Source organism: Moschus berezovskii, chromosome 17, assembly GCF_049115385.1.
Source record: "Moschus berezovskii isolate FMDL1 chromosome 17, NW_MosBer_1.0, whole genome shotgun sequence".
In the NCBI taxonomy this organism is placed as follows: Eukaryota; Metazoa; Chordata; class Mammalia; order Artiodactyla; family Moschidae; genus Moschus; species Moschus berezovskii.
In genome coordinates this window covers 18,849,187-18,864,386 of record NC_142476.1, presented here as the reverse complement: position 1 = coordinate 18,864,386, position 15,200 = coordinate 18,849,187, and the positions used below count along the sequence as shown (strand labels likewise).

At 38.8% G+C, this 15,200-nt stretch overlaps 1 protein-coding gene across 2 annotated transcripts in view; it reads right to left on the bottom strand.

Annotated features, from left to right (window-relative positions):
- The window catches only part of SYT14 (synaptotagmin 14), a 146,377-nt gene that overhangs the window by 61,629 nt on the left and 69,548 nt on the right, over positions 1-15,200 (bottom strand). For both annotated transcript variants that reach the window (XM_088845025.1, XM_055418788.2), the window contains exons 3-4: positions 12,783-13,054; positions 6,883-7,332 (exon numbers count right to left, since the gene is read on the bottom strand). In XM_088845025.1, the coding sequence (XP_088701151.1) occupies positions 6,883-7,332; positions 12,783-13,054 (722 nt within the window). The remainder of the gene's footprint in view (positions 1-6,882; positions 7,333-12,782; positions 13,055-15,200) is intronic.

The window sequence follows — 15,200 nt, the reverse complement described above, 5'->3', positions numbered from 1 at the left end:
AATTCAATCCATTAGTATAAGGAGAGGCTGCTCTTGAGACATAGGGATTATAGAAATTAAAGGCTGAAAATATAAGGGTCTAAAACAAGTCAGTCATGAGGAAAGTTGATCATCCTTAGGACACTGTGGCATTATACTCCTGAATGAGAAATTATAAAAAGCATTTATGTCCCTAATTAGCCAATCATGATTTAAAATAAAATATTTCCTGCTATGTTTCTATTACAGAGAAGGCAATGGCAAGCCACTCCAGTACTCTTGCCTAGAAAATCCCATGGACGGAGGAGCCTGGTAGGCTGCAGTCCATGGGGTCGCTATGAGTCTGACATGACTGAGCGACTTCACTTTCACTTTTCACTTTCACACATTGGAGAAGGAAATGGCAACCCACTCCGGTGTTCTTGCCTGGAGAATCCCAGGGACGGGGGAGCCTGGTGAGCTGCCGTCTATGGGGTCACACAGAGTCAGACACGACTGAAGTGACTTAGCAGCAGCAGCAGCATGTTTCTATTAATTACCCTGAGGTGCATATTTATTGAATTCCAGGTCACAAAATATTCCTAATAGAGCTGTTTAAAGCATGCTGCTGGGCTTCCCTGGTGGCTCAGTGGTAAAGAATCCACCTGCCAATGCAGGAGACACAGGCTCCATCCCTTGGTCAGAGAGATCCTCTGCAGAAGGAAATGGCAACCCACTCCAGTATTCTTGCCTGGGAAATCCCATAGATTGAGGAGCCTGGCGGACTACAGTCCATGGGGTCACAAGTGTTGGATACGACTGAGTGATTAAACAACAACAAAGTGTGCTGATATCTAGCAGGAAATAATGTTATATAGAACTTGGTAAGACTTTTAAAATGATTAAGTTTAGCTGAACATGTCAATGAACCAATTTCACCTATGTTCTAGGATGTATGAAAAATATCAAATAAGTGAAACAAGAGTATCTATTCTCCAAGTGTTTAAATTCTAGAAGGAAGATATAAAATAAGTTAGAGAACAAGAAAACACATGACTAACTGCAAAAATCAGCATTAGGGGCAATAATTGAGAAATATTATATAACATATACACCTATTCACCCATCCATCCATTCAACATTTATATAGCAATAATCAGTATGGGTGGGCTTACTTGGTGGGTCAGTGGTAAAGAATCCGTGTGCCAATGTGGGAGACCCAGATTTGATCCCTGGATTGGGAAGATCCCCTGCAGAAGGAAATGGCAACCCACTCTAGCACTCCTGCCTGGGAAATCCCAGGGATAGAGGGGCCTAGCGAGCTACAGTCCATGGGGTTGCACAGTCAGACACAGTTTAGTGACTAAACAACAATAACAACCAGTACTATTTGATTCTAGATAGGAAAGATCAACTAATTTATATTGGAAATAAATAAATTTTTGTAAAGACTGTATTTAAATTAGACTTCAAAGGAAATTTGAGATTTAAATAGACTCAAATTATGATTAAGTGAAGTCGCTCAGTTGTGTCTGCCTCTTTGCAACCCCATGGACTGTAGCCTGCCAGGCTCTTCCATCTACGGGATTTTCCAGGCAAGAGTACTGGAGTGGGTTGCCATTTCCTTCTCCAGGGGATCTTCCCGACCCAGGGATCGAACCCAGGTCTCCTGCATTGCAGGCAGACTCTTGACCGTCTGAGCCCCAACAAGGCTAGCTTGTCAAATTATGATTGGGAATGACATTTTGGTACAGCGACAGTTCAGTTCAGTTGCTCAGTTGTGTCCGACTCTGCAACTCCAGGGACTGTAGCCCACCAGGCTTCCCTGTCCATCACCAACTCCCAGATGTAAATGAAGGCAAATCCCTGATGATATTGCCATCTCTTTTACTTTAATATTCATTCTATTGGGTTGGTCAAAAAGTTGGTTTGCGGTTTTCCATAAACCTGAATGAACTTTATGGCCAATCCAATATACTCACGTATTCTTGGCACTTCCTCGCCAGCACGAACTTCCATCATGCTCCTCCTCTTCAGAATCTCCTCACTGTGCCTTTGGGTGCTCCGGATTTATGATAAACTCCTCCAGAACTTGACTGTGTTCTCTGAATCCTCAACACCTTTAAGTGAATTCCAATTCTTCCCTGAGAGTGTATCATTGTCTACAGTCTGCATACACCCTGGTTATTCTCTCATACCTAAAGTGCCTCAGTCAGGCAGCAAAGTTCTCTGCTGCTTTCGCAAACACTGCTCCTCTAAAATCATGGAAAAGAGGAACAATTTTCCTTTAAGGAGCATGTCATTTTGTCTTCATAGTTTTTCTGTCCGAGACATTTCCTCTTCATTCCCTGATCATTTTCTCTTTGTTTCTTGAGAATCACAATCCTTGATTCAATCCTATTTTATACTTCAACTTCTGCCACCATCTTTTCTGACTCTCATGGGGATAACCCATCCAAGAACCTGGCCTCCTTTGACCAACTGGTCCGTCTCCAGTGTCTTTACCTTTTATTCCATCTCGGCTGTCCACTGTTGTGCTTAGTCGCCCAGTCGTGTCCAACTCTTTGCGACCCCATGGACTGTAGCCTGCCAGGCTCCTCTGTCTACGGGGATTCTCCAGGCAAGAATACTGGAGTGGGTTGCCATGCCCTCCTCCAGGGGGTCTTCCCAACCCAGGGATCGAACCCAGGTCTCCCACTGTGCATAGATTATACTAATTAAGTACTGTCTGTACAGGAAGGGTTGCATGTTTATGAAAGAAAGAATAAAGTCTAATTATTAATAAATCATAATGAATACATATAATATTAAGAAATTTAATAAGTTGAATAAGAAATAAAACTTGAGGGCGGAAAATGGAAGAGGCTATTTCAGACGACTGTAATAGATTACTATTCAGTACCAAAAATGCATGTGAAGAAAGTAACTTGGGGTTATATTAATACACAAGGAAAGTGAAAGTTGCTCAGTCATGTCTGACTCTTTGTGACCCCATGGACTGGGAATTCTCCAGGCCAGAATACTGGAGTGGGCAGCCTTTCCCTTCTCCAGGGGATCTTCCCAACCCAGATCTCCCGCAATGCAGGCGGATTCTTTGCCAACTGAGCCACAAAGAAAGATTGTCATATAAACAAGTTGATAGTAAGAGAAAAGTTCAAATTATGAGAGGGATACACCATGGTGAGCTTCCCTGGTGGCTCAAATGGTAAAAAATCTACCTGCAATGCAGGAGACCTGGGTTCAATCCCTGGGTTGGGAAGATCCCCTGGAGAAGGGAAAGGCAATCCACTCCAGTATTCTTGCCTGGACAACTCATGGACAGAGGAGCTTGGCAGGCTACAGTCCGTGGGGCTGCAAAGAGTCAGACATGACTGAGCAACTAACACTTTCACTTTCACACCGTGGTAGGAAGGGTAACTAACGACTCTAACTATTGAGTACAGCTTAAGAAATGACTATAGCGAGTAAATACTATACCATGTGGCTACTTCAAAGTTTCCAGTCAGGTTCTCATTTGAAATCACTGGAAGCTAACTCTAAGTGGAACAGCAATTTATTAAAGGGACTGGGGTGATGAGAGAACCAGGTTTAAGGCTAAGCTTCTCAAGAGCAAACTCTAACATCATACTGCAGAACTGAGCTGGGGAGGAAATTTGCTACTGCTCCTACTGCGCACTTGAATGCCAAGGTCTTGTCTCTTCTGCAGTTATTACTTAACATTGTTCAGCACCAATACAATTTCTGCAAGAGCAAAACTATTCCAGAATTACTAGTGACTTGATACCAGATTCCTCCACCATCGGCCTCCTGAGAACATAAATTGAGAGTGGCATCTGCTTCTCCGTTCAGTCCGTGCCAAGGTTTCCTGGAGGTGGGTATGAGTGGAGTGTCTAGTTAACATGGCTCCTGCCCTAGCTACCCGTGAGACTGGGAAAGTGAATGAAACAGCTTAACTGAGGGAGGCGGGAGTATTAGTTGGGACTTCCTCAGACATGAGAAGGTTGCTGAAAAATTATGAAGAAGTGAGAAAACATAATAAACGCCCACAATTAAATGTCACATACTAGCATACAAAACTCACCTAAAAATCATTTAACTTCTCCCCCAACATATATTAGTAGAATCAGAGAACACAGTGATGGGTAGAACCTTAGAGATCATTTCTTGTAATTCTCTCATTTTACTAACAAGAAACCTGATGCCAAAAATTATTAGATAGTTTATCCAAATGCATCCAATTAGTTAGTGGGAAGAACACGTGCTCTTTAACCCTTCGTATATTTTCTACTGTTCACTGATCAAATTATATGCTTATCTTTTTTTTTTTATGGGAAAACAAATTGCTTTTATTTTTTTCAGATTTTCACAATAAAGTTCTTCCAGTGCTTTTTTTTTTGAAAGAAAAGTTTGCTTTATTTTGGATGCTGGCAAGCAGGAGTAAGGGGATGGGAGGGTGGACTCCTGTCCAAAGGCCAACTCACAGCCGCCCCCCCCGCCCCCGCCCACTAACAGTCAGTGGCAAGAGATTTAATACACAAAGGGATAGGGCTACTATATGCTTATCTTAATGTTAAACTTAAATCTTACCCTCAAGGAAACTCAGGGCTTACTTCTCAGAAAGTTAGTTTGGTGATACTGGTCATTTTTCTCTCAATGTGTTGTTTGGATCAGTTTCTGAAAAATTAGCTATAAAACTAAATTCTTTATGCAGAATTCTAATTTTCTATTATTACGCATGGAAATGAACCATAATTAAGGTTCAAATATGCTTTAACCAAAGTTTGTAAATTTTTTGACTAGATTAGAACTTTCCCTTGCCAAAAGGCTAATATTCTTTCAACAAGAAGAAATTATTCAAAAGCTCTCACTTATTCGAAAGTACCTCTCACTCATATATTATTACATCTTACAAAAGTGGAGCTAAAATCACCTAGGTGATCTACAATCACATGATTTCTTTATACAGTTAATATCAAAACTTCAGCAAAGAGAACATTAGCACTGGAGAACAGCCAGAATATATACATTCTTTTAGTCTTTTATTTTTATGACAAGAAAGCTGATAGAATTTGGAGTCTTAACCTTGCAATTGTCAAACGCTAGCTGTTTTTGGCATAGAAGCCAAAACAAGCAATGAGATTTCGGGCAGGTGGAGAAAAAAGACAGAGTAACAATTCAACATGGGCACAGACTTTGAGCAGCAGCAGAGACTCTGAGAAGCACACAAAGCAGAGAAAACATTCTCTAAGAGCAGAAGAGAAGTTTTGTTCAGATTGAAACGTTACATCTTAGATGCTGTCCACTTAGCACTTGTTTCTTTTTGTGAAGACTCCACAGAAATTAATTGCACTGGTGTCAGAAATATAGAAATACAGAATTAGATTTAGGCCAATACATGTAATGGAGGTGTGTACAGAAATCATTGAGTTTGGCCAGAGGGGTAAAAAAAAAAACATGTTAAAACCATATTATTTTGTATGGCTTCATTTTCTTTGTGAAAAGTATGTAATTAATACAGAATTGGGAACAGAACAGTCAAAGCAAATAAAGGAACACAAAATACATACCTCTTGATGGTACAGGCATTCTCTTCTAATGTAAATCAGGTATTTCTATATATAAGAATGCATTTTCCACAGATTAACTAGTAACCGCTCAGACCGAATAATGAGAAAGTTTAAAAAATCACAGTAAGAATTACAGAATATTTAGTTTTATTAAAAAGTTATCTTTTCCCCTCTGAAATAGTGCTTGCATTTTTTTTTCCTGCTCCCTTCTGATAAACTGCTGGCATCTACAGTAATTCTAAAATTTAAAGTGAAAAAAAGCTATCAATTTATCCAATAAAGAATAAATATTATCTTAAAAACCCAGAGAGATATACTAAATTATCACCTTTTGGTTTTTAAAGATGCTAAAATCTAGTTGAAAAGGGATGGTTCTACTGGGGATGAAGGTCCTATGAGATCAATTGCTGCCTGGTAGAAGTTCAATTAAGCTAATCTTGGACTTAATGCTTGACATTTAAAAGCTTAGAAACAACTCTAAAATAGTATACTTTCATTTTAATACACAGATTTATTCCAAACCTGTGTATTTATGGGTAAAAATACTTCTTATTCAATTTTAAGAGACTACATATAATTCAAAATTTCTACTTATAGCATATCATGGATTTTCTCATAATCTAAATAGCTATGTGGCATAGTATATCTTCCTGGTTTAAATCAGTTGTGCAGCTCTCCTGTGACTTGCAATGCCTTGTGACAATTTAGTTTAAAATACAAAGAGAGACAGACAGACAGGGTATGTGATCAGAACCTGGAGGAAAAAAGAGAAAAGGGAGAAGAGCTTATAGTACTAAACACAAATATTCTCCCAGAAACACCGTAAAATCTTTGTTTAAAAAAAAGAGTAGAAAGTATAACAAGGGCAAGGTTTTTTTGAACCCTTAAAGATAATTTCACAGCCGTTCTGGAAAGACAATCAGTTATGACCGAGGCAGCAGCATATACTCTGTAAGAACAAATGATTTCTATAGTATATCAAACAAGATATGGGGCTAGATAGTTGTTAACATATCAACCTGGATTTAACATGGAAGGAAAACAATAAATTCTCTAAAGAGTTCAAATGATGTCATAAGTGATCATCTAATACATGTTTAGTGAAGGAATAAATATAAGACATCAGGCCAGGTTCTGTGAACATAAAACACATAAATCATATATAATCTTCAAGGGCGACTTTTATAGATGAGAAAAAGTTATACCTACCTATCTAGGACTTAGAAATTTTGTAGGTATGATTACCATGGAAAAAAATAGGCTGAGAAAGTGGTTGGGTTGATCATAGATTTTAAAAATTGTGTATATTATATACCATGACATAAACTGTATTTGGGCTATTTGAGCAGATACTCACAGAATGATTGTAAGAAGGTTCCAATATCACAGGTAATGACATTTTCCCTTGAAGATTCAATTTTGTTAAATAAAAAATCTTTTCCCCCACAATCTTTTCTTTTTTCATGCGGTGTATACCATACAGTCTAAACCGAACTGCATAATTTCCAATCATCTCAGATTCAACATGATTAAATTTGAATGTTTCTGTGAAGACAGGGCATGGTCCTCTCTGGATGCTGGTTTTTGCTCTCTGTTTCTTTATAGGTAGAAGAACAAGGTGTACTTGCCATGAGTTGCCACCTGTCCTGTTATATGTTGGGATATCTGTGACAGCTGTCACTGTTACCAGAAGCTTCTGTTCTTGTGAGTCATAGTCAAAAGTCACATCCAGGGTACCATATTTAGCTTCTGGCTCAGGATCAAAAGGTTTAGGAAGCTGTGAAGACGATCCTTGAGCTGACACATCCTAAGAAAAGCAAATTTAAATGTTTTCAGTTTTTAACTCCATTATTTAATTCAGCATGTAAATAAGTACCTGGTATTTCTTTAGAAGGATGATATGAAAACTGTTTGGATTTGCTATCATAAAGAAAGTAATAATAATCAACAGCCAACTACAATCAAATGTTACTCTATGGATGCAGAATAACGTAAGTTAAACTAAAAAACTTAGTAAATAAAGACATGAAATAGTCACCATTACAATTTTGAGAAAGTTGGCTGTATGTTTTTAACATGAGAAATTGAAAATATATATTTCAAGGTGTATCTCTGTTCTTTTTGTGAAAAAAAATAAACGCTAAAATTTTAATGTTATAAACAATACAACTGTTTTGTATTGTTATAAACAATACAACAATACAATACAACAATACAGCTCAATATCAGGTTGGAGAGAAAGAGAACATGAATGGAAGTATAATGCTACTGAAACATTTGGTTCCGATTTCGGATGTGCCCCCAAATGCCCTCACCTGTATTAGAATGTCAATATACACAGGCTTAAAAGTCAATGGAAAGGTGAAATATGAAAGTATAAACACAAAAGCCTCAAAATATTTAAAGCCAAATATGTATTTTCCATAACACAGACACTATTTCAAATTTTAACTAGAATTTCAAAGTACATATTATTTTTAATACTAATCACTGTTGAAAATGGCAGGATACATACTTCAAAAGTTTAAAAAGTGTTAAACTGTATATTTTAATTATAAAAGAAACTACCCACTTTGATTGTCTCAAATTCCTGCTAATCTATCTGGGATGTAATAGTACCTATTACAGCTAGGTACTGAATAGTACCAAATTCAGCTTTCAGACTTCTCAGCTGTACCACTTCACCCCTTCAACTATTTTATCAAAGGTCCATCTAGTCAAGGCTATGGTTTTTCCAGTGGTCATGTATGGATGTGAGAGTTGGACTATAAAGAAAGCTGAGCACCAAAGAATTGATGCTTTTGAACTGTGGTGCTGGAGAAGACTCTTGAGAGTCCCTTGGACTGCAAGGAGATCCAACCAGTCCATCCTAAAGGAGATCAGTCCTGGGTGTTTACTGGAAGGACTGATGTTGAAGCTGAAACTTCAATACTTTGGCCACCTGATGTGAAGAGCTGACTCTCTGGGAAAGACCCTGATGCTGGGAAAGATTGAGGGCAGAAGGAGAAGGGGACGACAGAGGATTAGATGGCTGGATGACATCACCGACTCGATGGACATGGGTTTGGGTGAACTCCAGGAGTTGGTGATGGACAGGGAGGCCTGGCGTGCTACAGTTCATGGGGTCGCAAAGAGTCGGACATGACTGAGCGACTGAACTGAACCGATAGCTGATATGGCTATGCAACTGCGCCAGCCGGTGGGAAAGAGAGAAGTTCTGTGTAAACCATCCAGATGAGGTCTGCAGAAGGAACTACCTGCTCTGCACTCTCTTCCCACAAGCAGACACACACAGAGGTCCACAGGGTCAGCGTGGACCATGCAGATCAGGTCAACACCCTAGGGGATGACAGTGACTAAAAAGCACGAACTGGGCTGATGGATGATGTTGTCGAACAGTCTGTCAAACGAAAGGCAATCTTCCATGGCTTTGTATTTAACGTTGTATTTGTCTCCTTGTTTTAGGACCTTTGTTGTTTAGTCACCCAGTTGAGTCTGATGTTTTGCAACTCCCTGGACTGTAGCCTGCCAGGTTCCTCTGTCTATGGGATTTCCCAGGGAAGAATACTGGAGTGGGTTGCCATTTCCTTCTCCAGGGGATCTTCCTGACCTAGGGATTGGACCCACACCTCCTGCATTGGCAGGTGGATTCTTTTCTACTGAGCCAACTGGGAAACCCAATAGGACCTTAACATGTACCTAACTATTTCACCTATTATGTGCCTGGCTGTATTTTAGGTGGCAGGATGCAGCAGAGAATCAAAAAGACACAGTCTTTGACCTTATAAATCTACAGGTCTACCTATGAGGATTCAACTGCTATCACGTATGGAAGAAAAGATGACAAGTGAAGAATTCTTTAGAAGCAGGAATAAACTCTCACAGGGGAACTCATTTTTTTATGCAATATGATTAGATCGGTATAAAAATATTCTTACTCTGTTACACTTATAGTTTAGAGCAAGATGTTTTAATACATGCCACTTCATAATTATAGATGATTAATTTATTTTTTGATTAAATATTTTCTAAAATAGTGTCATGACAGCTAAGATTGTCATGGCAATAAAAATTTTTATAAGGTCCCAGAAAGCTATTTCTGAATTTTGTTTCTCTTGGTTGCCTTCCTACTTTTTTTTTTCTGGGCATTCTGAGAGCTGTCATGAAACTGGCGGTTAAAAGGGTGGGACCTTTAGAGATAAAAGCTACGGTATTTGTATTCTGCAAAGAAGTAATTAGAAAACAACTCCTCTTTTCAAGGTTCTGAGCCAAAGTTGTGAATAATCTTTAGCTAGCAACAGGTTATCAACACAGTTAATGAACTCCTTGCCTGGGAAGCCTTGTGATCCCTCCTTGGTCCTTTCCCAGTTCAACTGTGTATGGAGACAGATAGGCTCTAAGAGAGCTGGATCCTGAACTAAACCAACAGGAAGGTAATAATTTTCTAGTTGATAAATCATTTCTATTAAAGGAATGGTGGTAAGCAAAATAAACTGGAAAAGACACAAGAATCAGTTTCATACTAACGTAGGCTATCAGCACTGAAGTATTCAGGTGACCTGCATTTGCTGTAGTTTGAATATATTCAGTTTTGCTGTAGAAGACACAAAGACAAGCAGGATAGCGGAGACTCCTTATAGAAGTATTAACACAGAGAACAAGCTTCTGAAATACAGGCAAAACTCACAGGCTCTGTTAACTATAGATAACAGGTAAGGAAGTAACTTGAGAAACACAAGCAGAATTCAGAAGATGTGGTAAATATAGATAACAACTAAGTTAATCACTTGCAAGATATGCTCAAGACAGAATAAACAGAAAATAGGACAGAACAAATGACTATTAGCTATGGAAAGGGACAGAATGCCTAAGCTATGATCAAGTCACCTCTGGGCTGACAGCTCTGCCACCTGTTTGTTCTGTTTAAGAAATGCAGATAAAATCTGTGTCTGGTAGACTAACCACAAGCTTCTGTGATGGCCAAGAGGACCTTCCCCTGCATGTCTCCCATAAAACCAGTATGGCCCTTGGAACCCTTGTTCAAATCTCAACTTCTGTCCCTGTTACCATGCCATAATTAGGGAATGCTAATAGCGCAGAAATAGTAAGACTGGACATAAGGACACTGTGTAAACCGGGATTCACACAGAGTGGTCCTGTCACCTGTACTCACTGGTATCCTATCCTAAGTGTGTTCTCCTACCTTCTCTTGCTCCTCTTACTGCTTGCTTTATATCTGAAATAGCTTAACACACACACATGCACGCACACACGTCCTCACACATACACTCACCAGGGTAATCTGAGCATCTTAATTCAGTCTGTTTTGAGTCCTCTGGGATTGCTTCCCTGGTGGTGTACCTGGAGCTAACCAATGCTTCAAAGTAATTTCCCACACTATGGTTCAGGTGAAGAGGGGCAATGTAGCAAAGCTTTTTAGAGCACTGTTTTTACTGTCAGGTAGACCTGGGTTTGAATTACATTTAAGATCTGCCTATACTTGGGTAAACTGCTTAAATCTCTGAGTTTTAATGTTTTCTTTTCTAAAATGGAAATAACAACTTCCTAAAGGTGAGCAGAGACATTACTTTGCCAACCAAGGGCCGTCTAGTCAAGGCAATGGTTTTTCCCGTGGTCATGTATGGATGTGAGAGTTGGACTGTGAAGAAAGCTGATCGCCGAAGAATCGATGCTTTTGAACTGTGGTGTTGGAGAAGACTGTTGAGAGTCCCTTATACTGCAAGGAGATCCAACCAGTCCATTCTAAAGGAGATCAATCCTGGATGTTCATTGGAGGGACTGATGCTAAAGCTGAAACTCCAATACTTTGGCCACCTCATGCGACGAGTTGACTCACTGGAAAAGACTCTGATGCTGGGAAAGGTTGGGGGCGGGAGGAGAAGGGGACGACGGAGAATGAGATGGCTGGATGGCATCACCGACTCTGTGGACATGAGTTTGAGTGTACTCCAGGAGTTGGTGATGGACAGGGAGGCCTGGCGTGCTGTGATTCATGGGGTCGCAGAGAGTCGGACACGACTGAGTGACTGAACTGAACTGAACTGACTGAAAGGTGATGTTGTTAGAATTAAATGAGCTGACTGTGTAAAAATTACAGCAAAATTCCTAGGACAATTGGTCATAGCTATTACTGTTGTTAGTTAGTTCCACAATTCAGGTTTCACTGTTAAACTTCTTGGCTAGCTATATAGTTTCCAAGTCTATAAAATAGTTATCTCAAATTTGCTCAGGTACAGAACATGGAGAAATATTCTTTGTGGAAAATCATGAACTACTGCTATATTAAACTTATAATACCAATCTAGAATTTTAGATACTATATAATAATATTAGAAATAGCATAAAATAGTAACAGATAAAAAGTGTCCTTAGAAATTTTTATGTAAGAAAAAATTTAAGGAAATTGTATTCAGAACTCTACTTTCATTATCTTATTTTGGCAATAGATAAAAATTCACCGAGAAAGAACACTGACACTCTGCAGTATCATGAAATGTTGTACGGGACAAAACTTGTAAAAACTTGCAATCTAGAAGAAAGTAAATACTGCCTTATGAAAACCTCTAGATTACCTTTACAGTTTCCATCATCATAGGAAGATCAAAACAAATCCTTTTTAGAACATGGAAAGACTTCAAAAGTATAACACACCTATTTTTATTGCTGTTTTCACATTTTCTGCTCCACAAAAAGGAAATCGTAAAGCACAACCAACCAATCACTCTGAATGCATGATGCCATGAATTCAAACTTTATAGTAAAGCTGAGCATCACTTATCCCTTCCATATTCCAGAGAGTGAAAATGCAAACAATATTCTGTGAGGTTTGTAAAACATTCAAGGGCAACCTCCCAATAGTAAAAATATCCGAATTCTGTAATTTAAAAAATAAACACAAACATAAATAGGAACCTTAACATAAAAGAAATGGGTAATTCCAGAAGATTTTATGTAAAATGCTAAACAAAATTTTTTTAAACCCCAACAGAAATTGAAATGTCGGGGAAGATACTTTTCAGCATCTTGTAAATTGCTCTCAGTTCTATCAACCCATCCTTTTTTTGAGGGGGAGTTGAAGGATGGTTGGGACAGCCCTGAAAGGTCTGCTGCATAAAAATAGAAACCATAAGCCACAAAGGACACGATAGTGATAAAACCTTCTGATCAGGAGGAGAAGCACAGGATTATTATCTTCCAAATAACATTAATTTAAATATTCTATGTGCTTTTACTTACTTCAGGGCTCAGGACTGCAGTGCTGTCACTTGGAACATCTTCTTCATATCCTTTATTATGAAAACTTTCTATTTCATGACCTGTGCTTCCTTCACTCGGACACTTGTTATATGAGCATCTTGGACTGTTGCTGCAGTGGGAAAATTCACATTTACTGTCCCCAATTTCTGAGGGCGTGCATGAGAGGTGGGGAGAACCACTGTCATCCTGATATGGTGGTGGCTGCAATTCATCCAGTGGGGGTGTTCTTCTCATTCTCTGAATGCAGTTTCCTGATAATGATTAAGAATCTGGTCACTGTTTCCAATTAGCCTCAACATGCAGTATAGTCCACAATAATTGTAAATAACTTAAAAAAAAAACTGGATTAAAATTTTGTGGCAAGGTAATTACTAGATTTACTAATGAGTTTTCTTCTTCCCTGGTTCAGATGCAGAAATCAAATAATCTGGTTTCCCAATCCTCTCCTGCATAGTAAGATCAGGAAAAATAAAAGTTATGTATCGAGACACCCCGTTTCATATTATAAAAATGGGACAGCGATAAATACTAGTGAAATCAATGATATATATAGGTCTGTCTTTCCAAACAATCCTAAAGCATACAAACTTCAACTATTCCCTTGTGATCTGTGACCTCTCCAGTCACAATAGGTAGGTAAAACAAATATAAATCTCATTTATTTTCTTCAATTACTGAGATGAACTTAAACTAGCATTCCTCTCAGCAGCACTGGAAAGTACGTTTTCCTGTCTATCTGAGATCCAGAATCCTGAAATGAAGTGCACTGTGAATCAAGGCCTAATTCCTCCTGTGCTGTGCTTAGACACTCAGTTGTGTCCGACTCTGCAACCCCATGGACTGTAGCCCGCCACCCACCAGTGAAGTCTGAAGTCTGCATTCCACCCTGTCTCTTTCATAAAGAGGTCACTCCCTGCTCCACCACATCCTGCATCAGGACTCCGAAAGTCCACTCTACCTTGTCTATAGCCGGCATCTCCAACTCCACATTTTCTTTCTCTCTTAAATTTTTAACTTTTACTTCAATGATTTACCTAAATAACAGAATAAGCAGGTCTGTGAACAGGACAAAGGTGCAGACAGGTGGGTGTGTTAGGAAACAGAGTTCACCACACAACTCAGGGACAGCTACATCTGTGCAAATAATTCCTGGACATAACATCAGATATAAAACTTAAACATGGCTCAGTTTTTCCTTTGATAGACTGTCACTCTTTCTCGAAAGGAATTCTGGAAAAAAGGTTGTTTGTAATTTTTATATTGGAGAAGTGTTCAACAGGTCTTATATTCTTGCTAAGACAGAAAAGCTTCTTGCTAAGATAGAAAAACTTTACATAAGAACTATAAAACTCATTTTAAAATTACCATGATGTCTGGTTCAAATGAAAAACACTGATCTGCATGAACTTAGCACAGATTTATATATTTGATCAGAAGTCCTAATTTTCAAAAAAGAAATTAAATGTATCACCTAGTGAGTCTAACATACCAGTGTTAGGACATAAACACAACGTAGAAAAATTAATGACTTAAGTTGAAACTAAATTTGAGGACATAGATTGGAAGTAGTAGCCAATAAAACACAATAAGCCAGATTTCAGCATGGGGCTTCCAGGAAAGCTACAGTCTCCTGACAAAGCAGCAGACTTAACTTGCATGTCCCTTTTGTCCAGTGGCCCTTCCCCTTTCTCCTGCTTTAGAGGTGCTACACTCATAACCATGAAGAAACAGCATGAGAATGAAAACTAAGGATGATGAGGAAGTATCCGAAGAATCATTAAGTAGCTACCTCCAAAACTTCTTGATGTCTGAGACAAATAAATCCCTATTTGTTAAAAAGCAAACAAACAATGACAACAAAAAACCCCACAAAAACAATGACTTCCTTGGCAGTCCAGTGGTTAAAACTCCAAGCTTCCACTGCAGGGGGCATGGGCTCAATCCCTGGTCAAGGAACTAAGATCCCACATGCTGCGTGGCATGCCCAACCCCCACCCATCTCCCATCTCCAAAACAAAAACCCCCCAAACTTGATATCTGAATTTTCTTTTGTTTCTAAATATACTCTCTGATAGTTTTCAAACTGACATCTTCTCTCCCTTTAAAAATGTCTATTCAACCAGTCACTGAATTATAAATTAAATTGTAATACCTAAATATTTACTATAACATGAAGTCAATTAAAAAATTCCCATAGTAGTTCTAAGAATCAGCATATCATCTTTTCATCCTAATTTTTTAAAAAAGGAGAGATGATCTTTCCCAGAAGTCTCTTATTAACAGCATCTTATCCCATAGGTCTCACTGGACAGAACTAGGTCACATGTCTATTTCTAAACCCATCTGTGATAGGTGGGATGTGATTACCATAACTGGCTTAACCAGAAGCCATCGAAT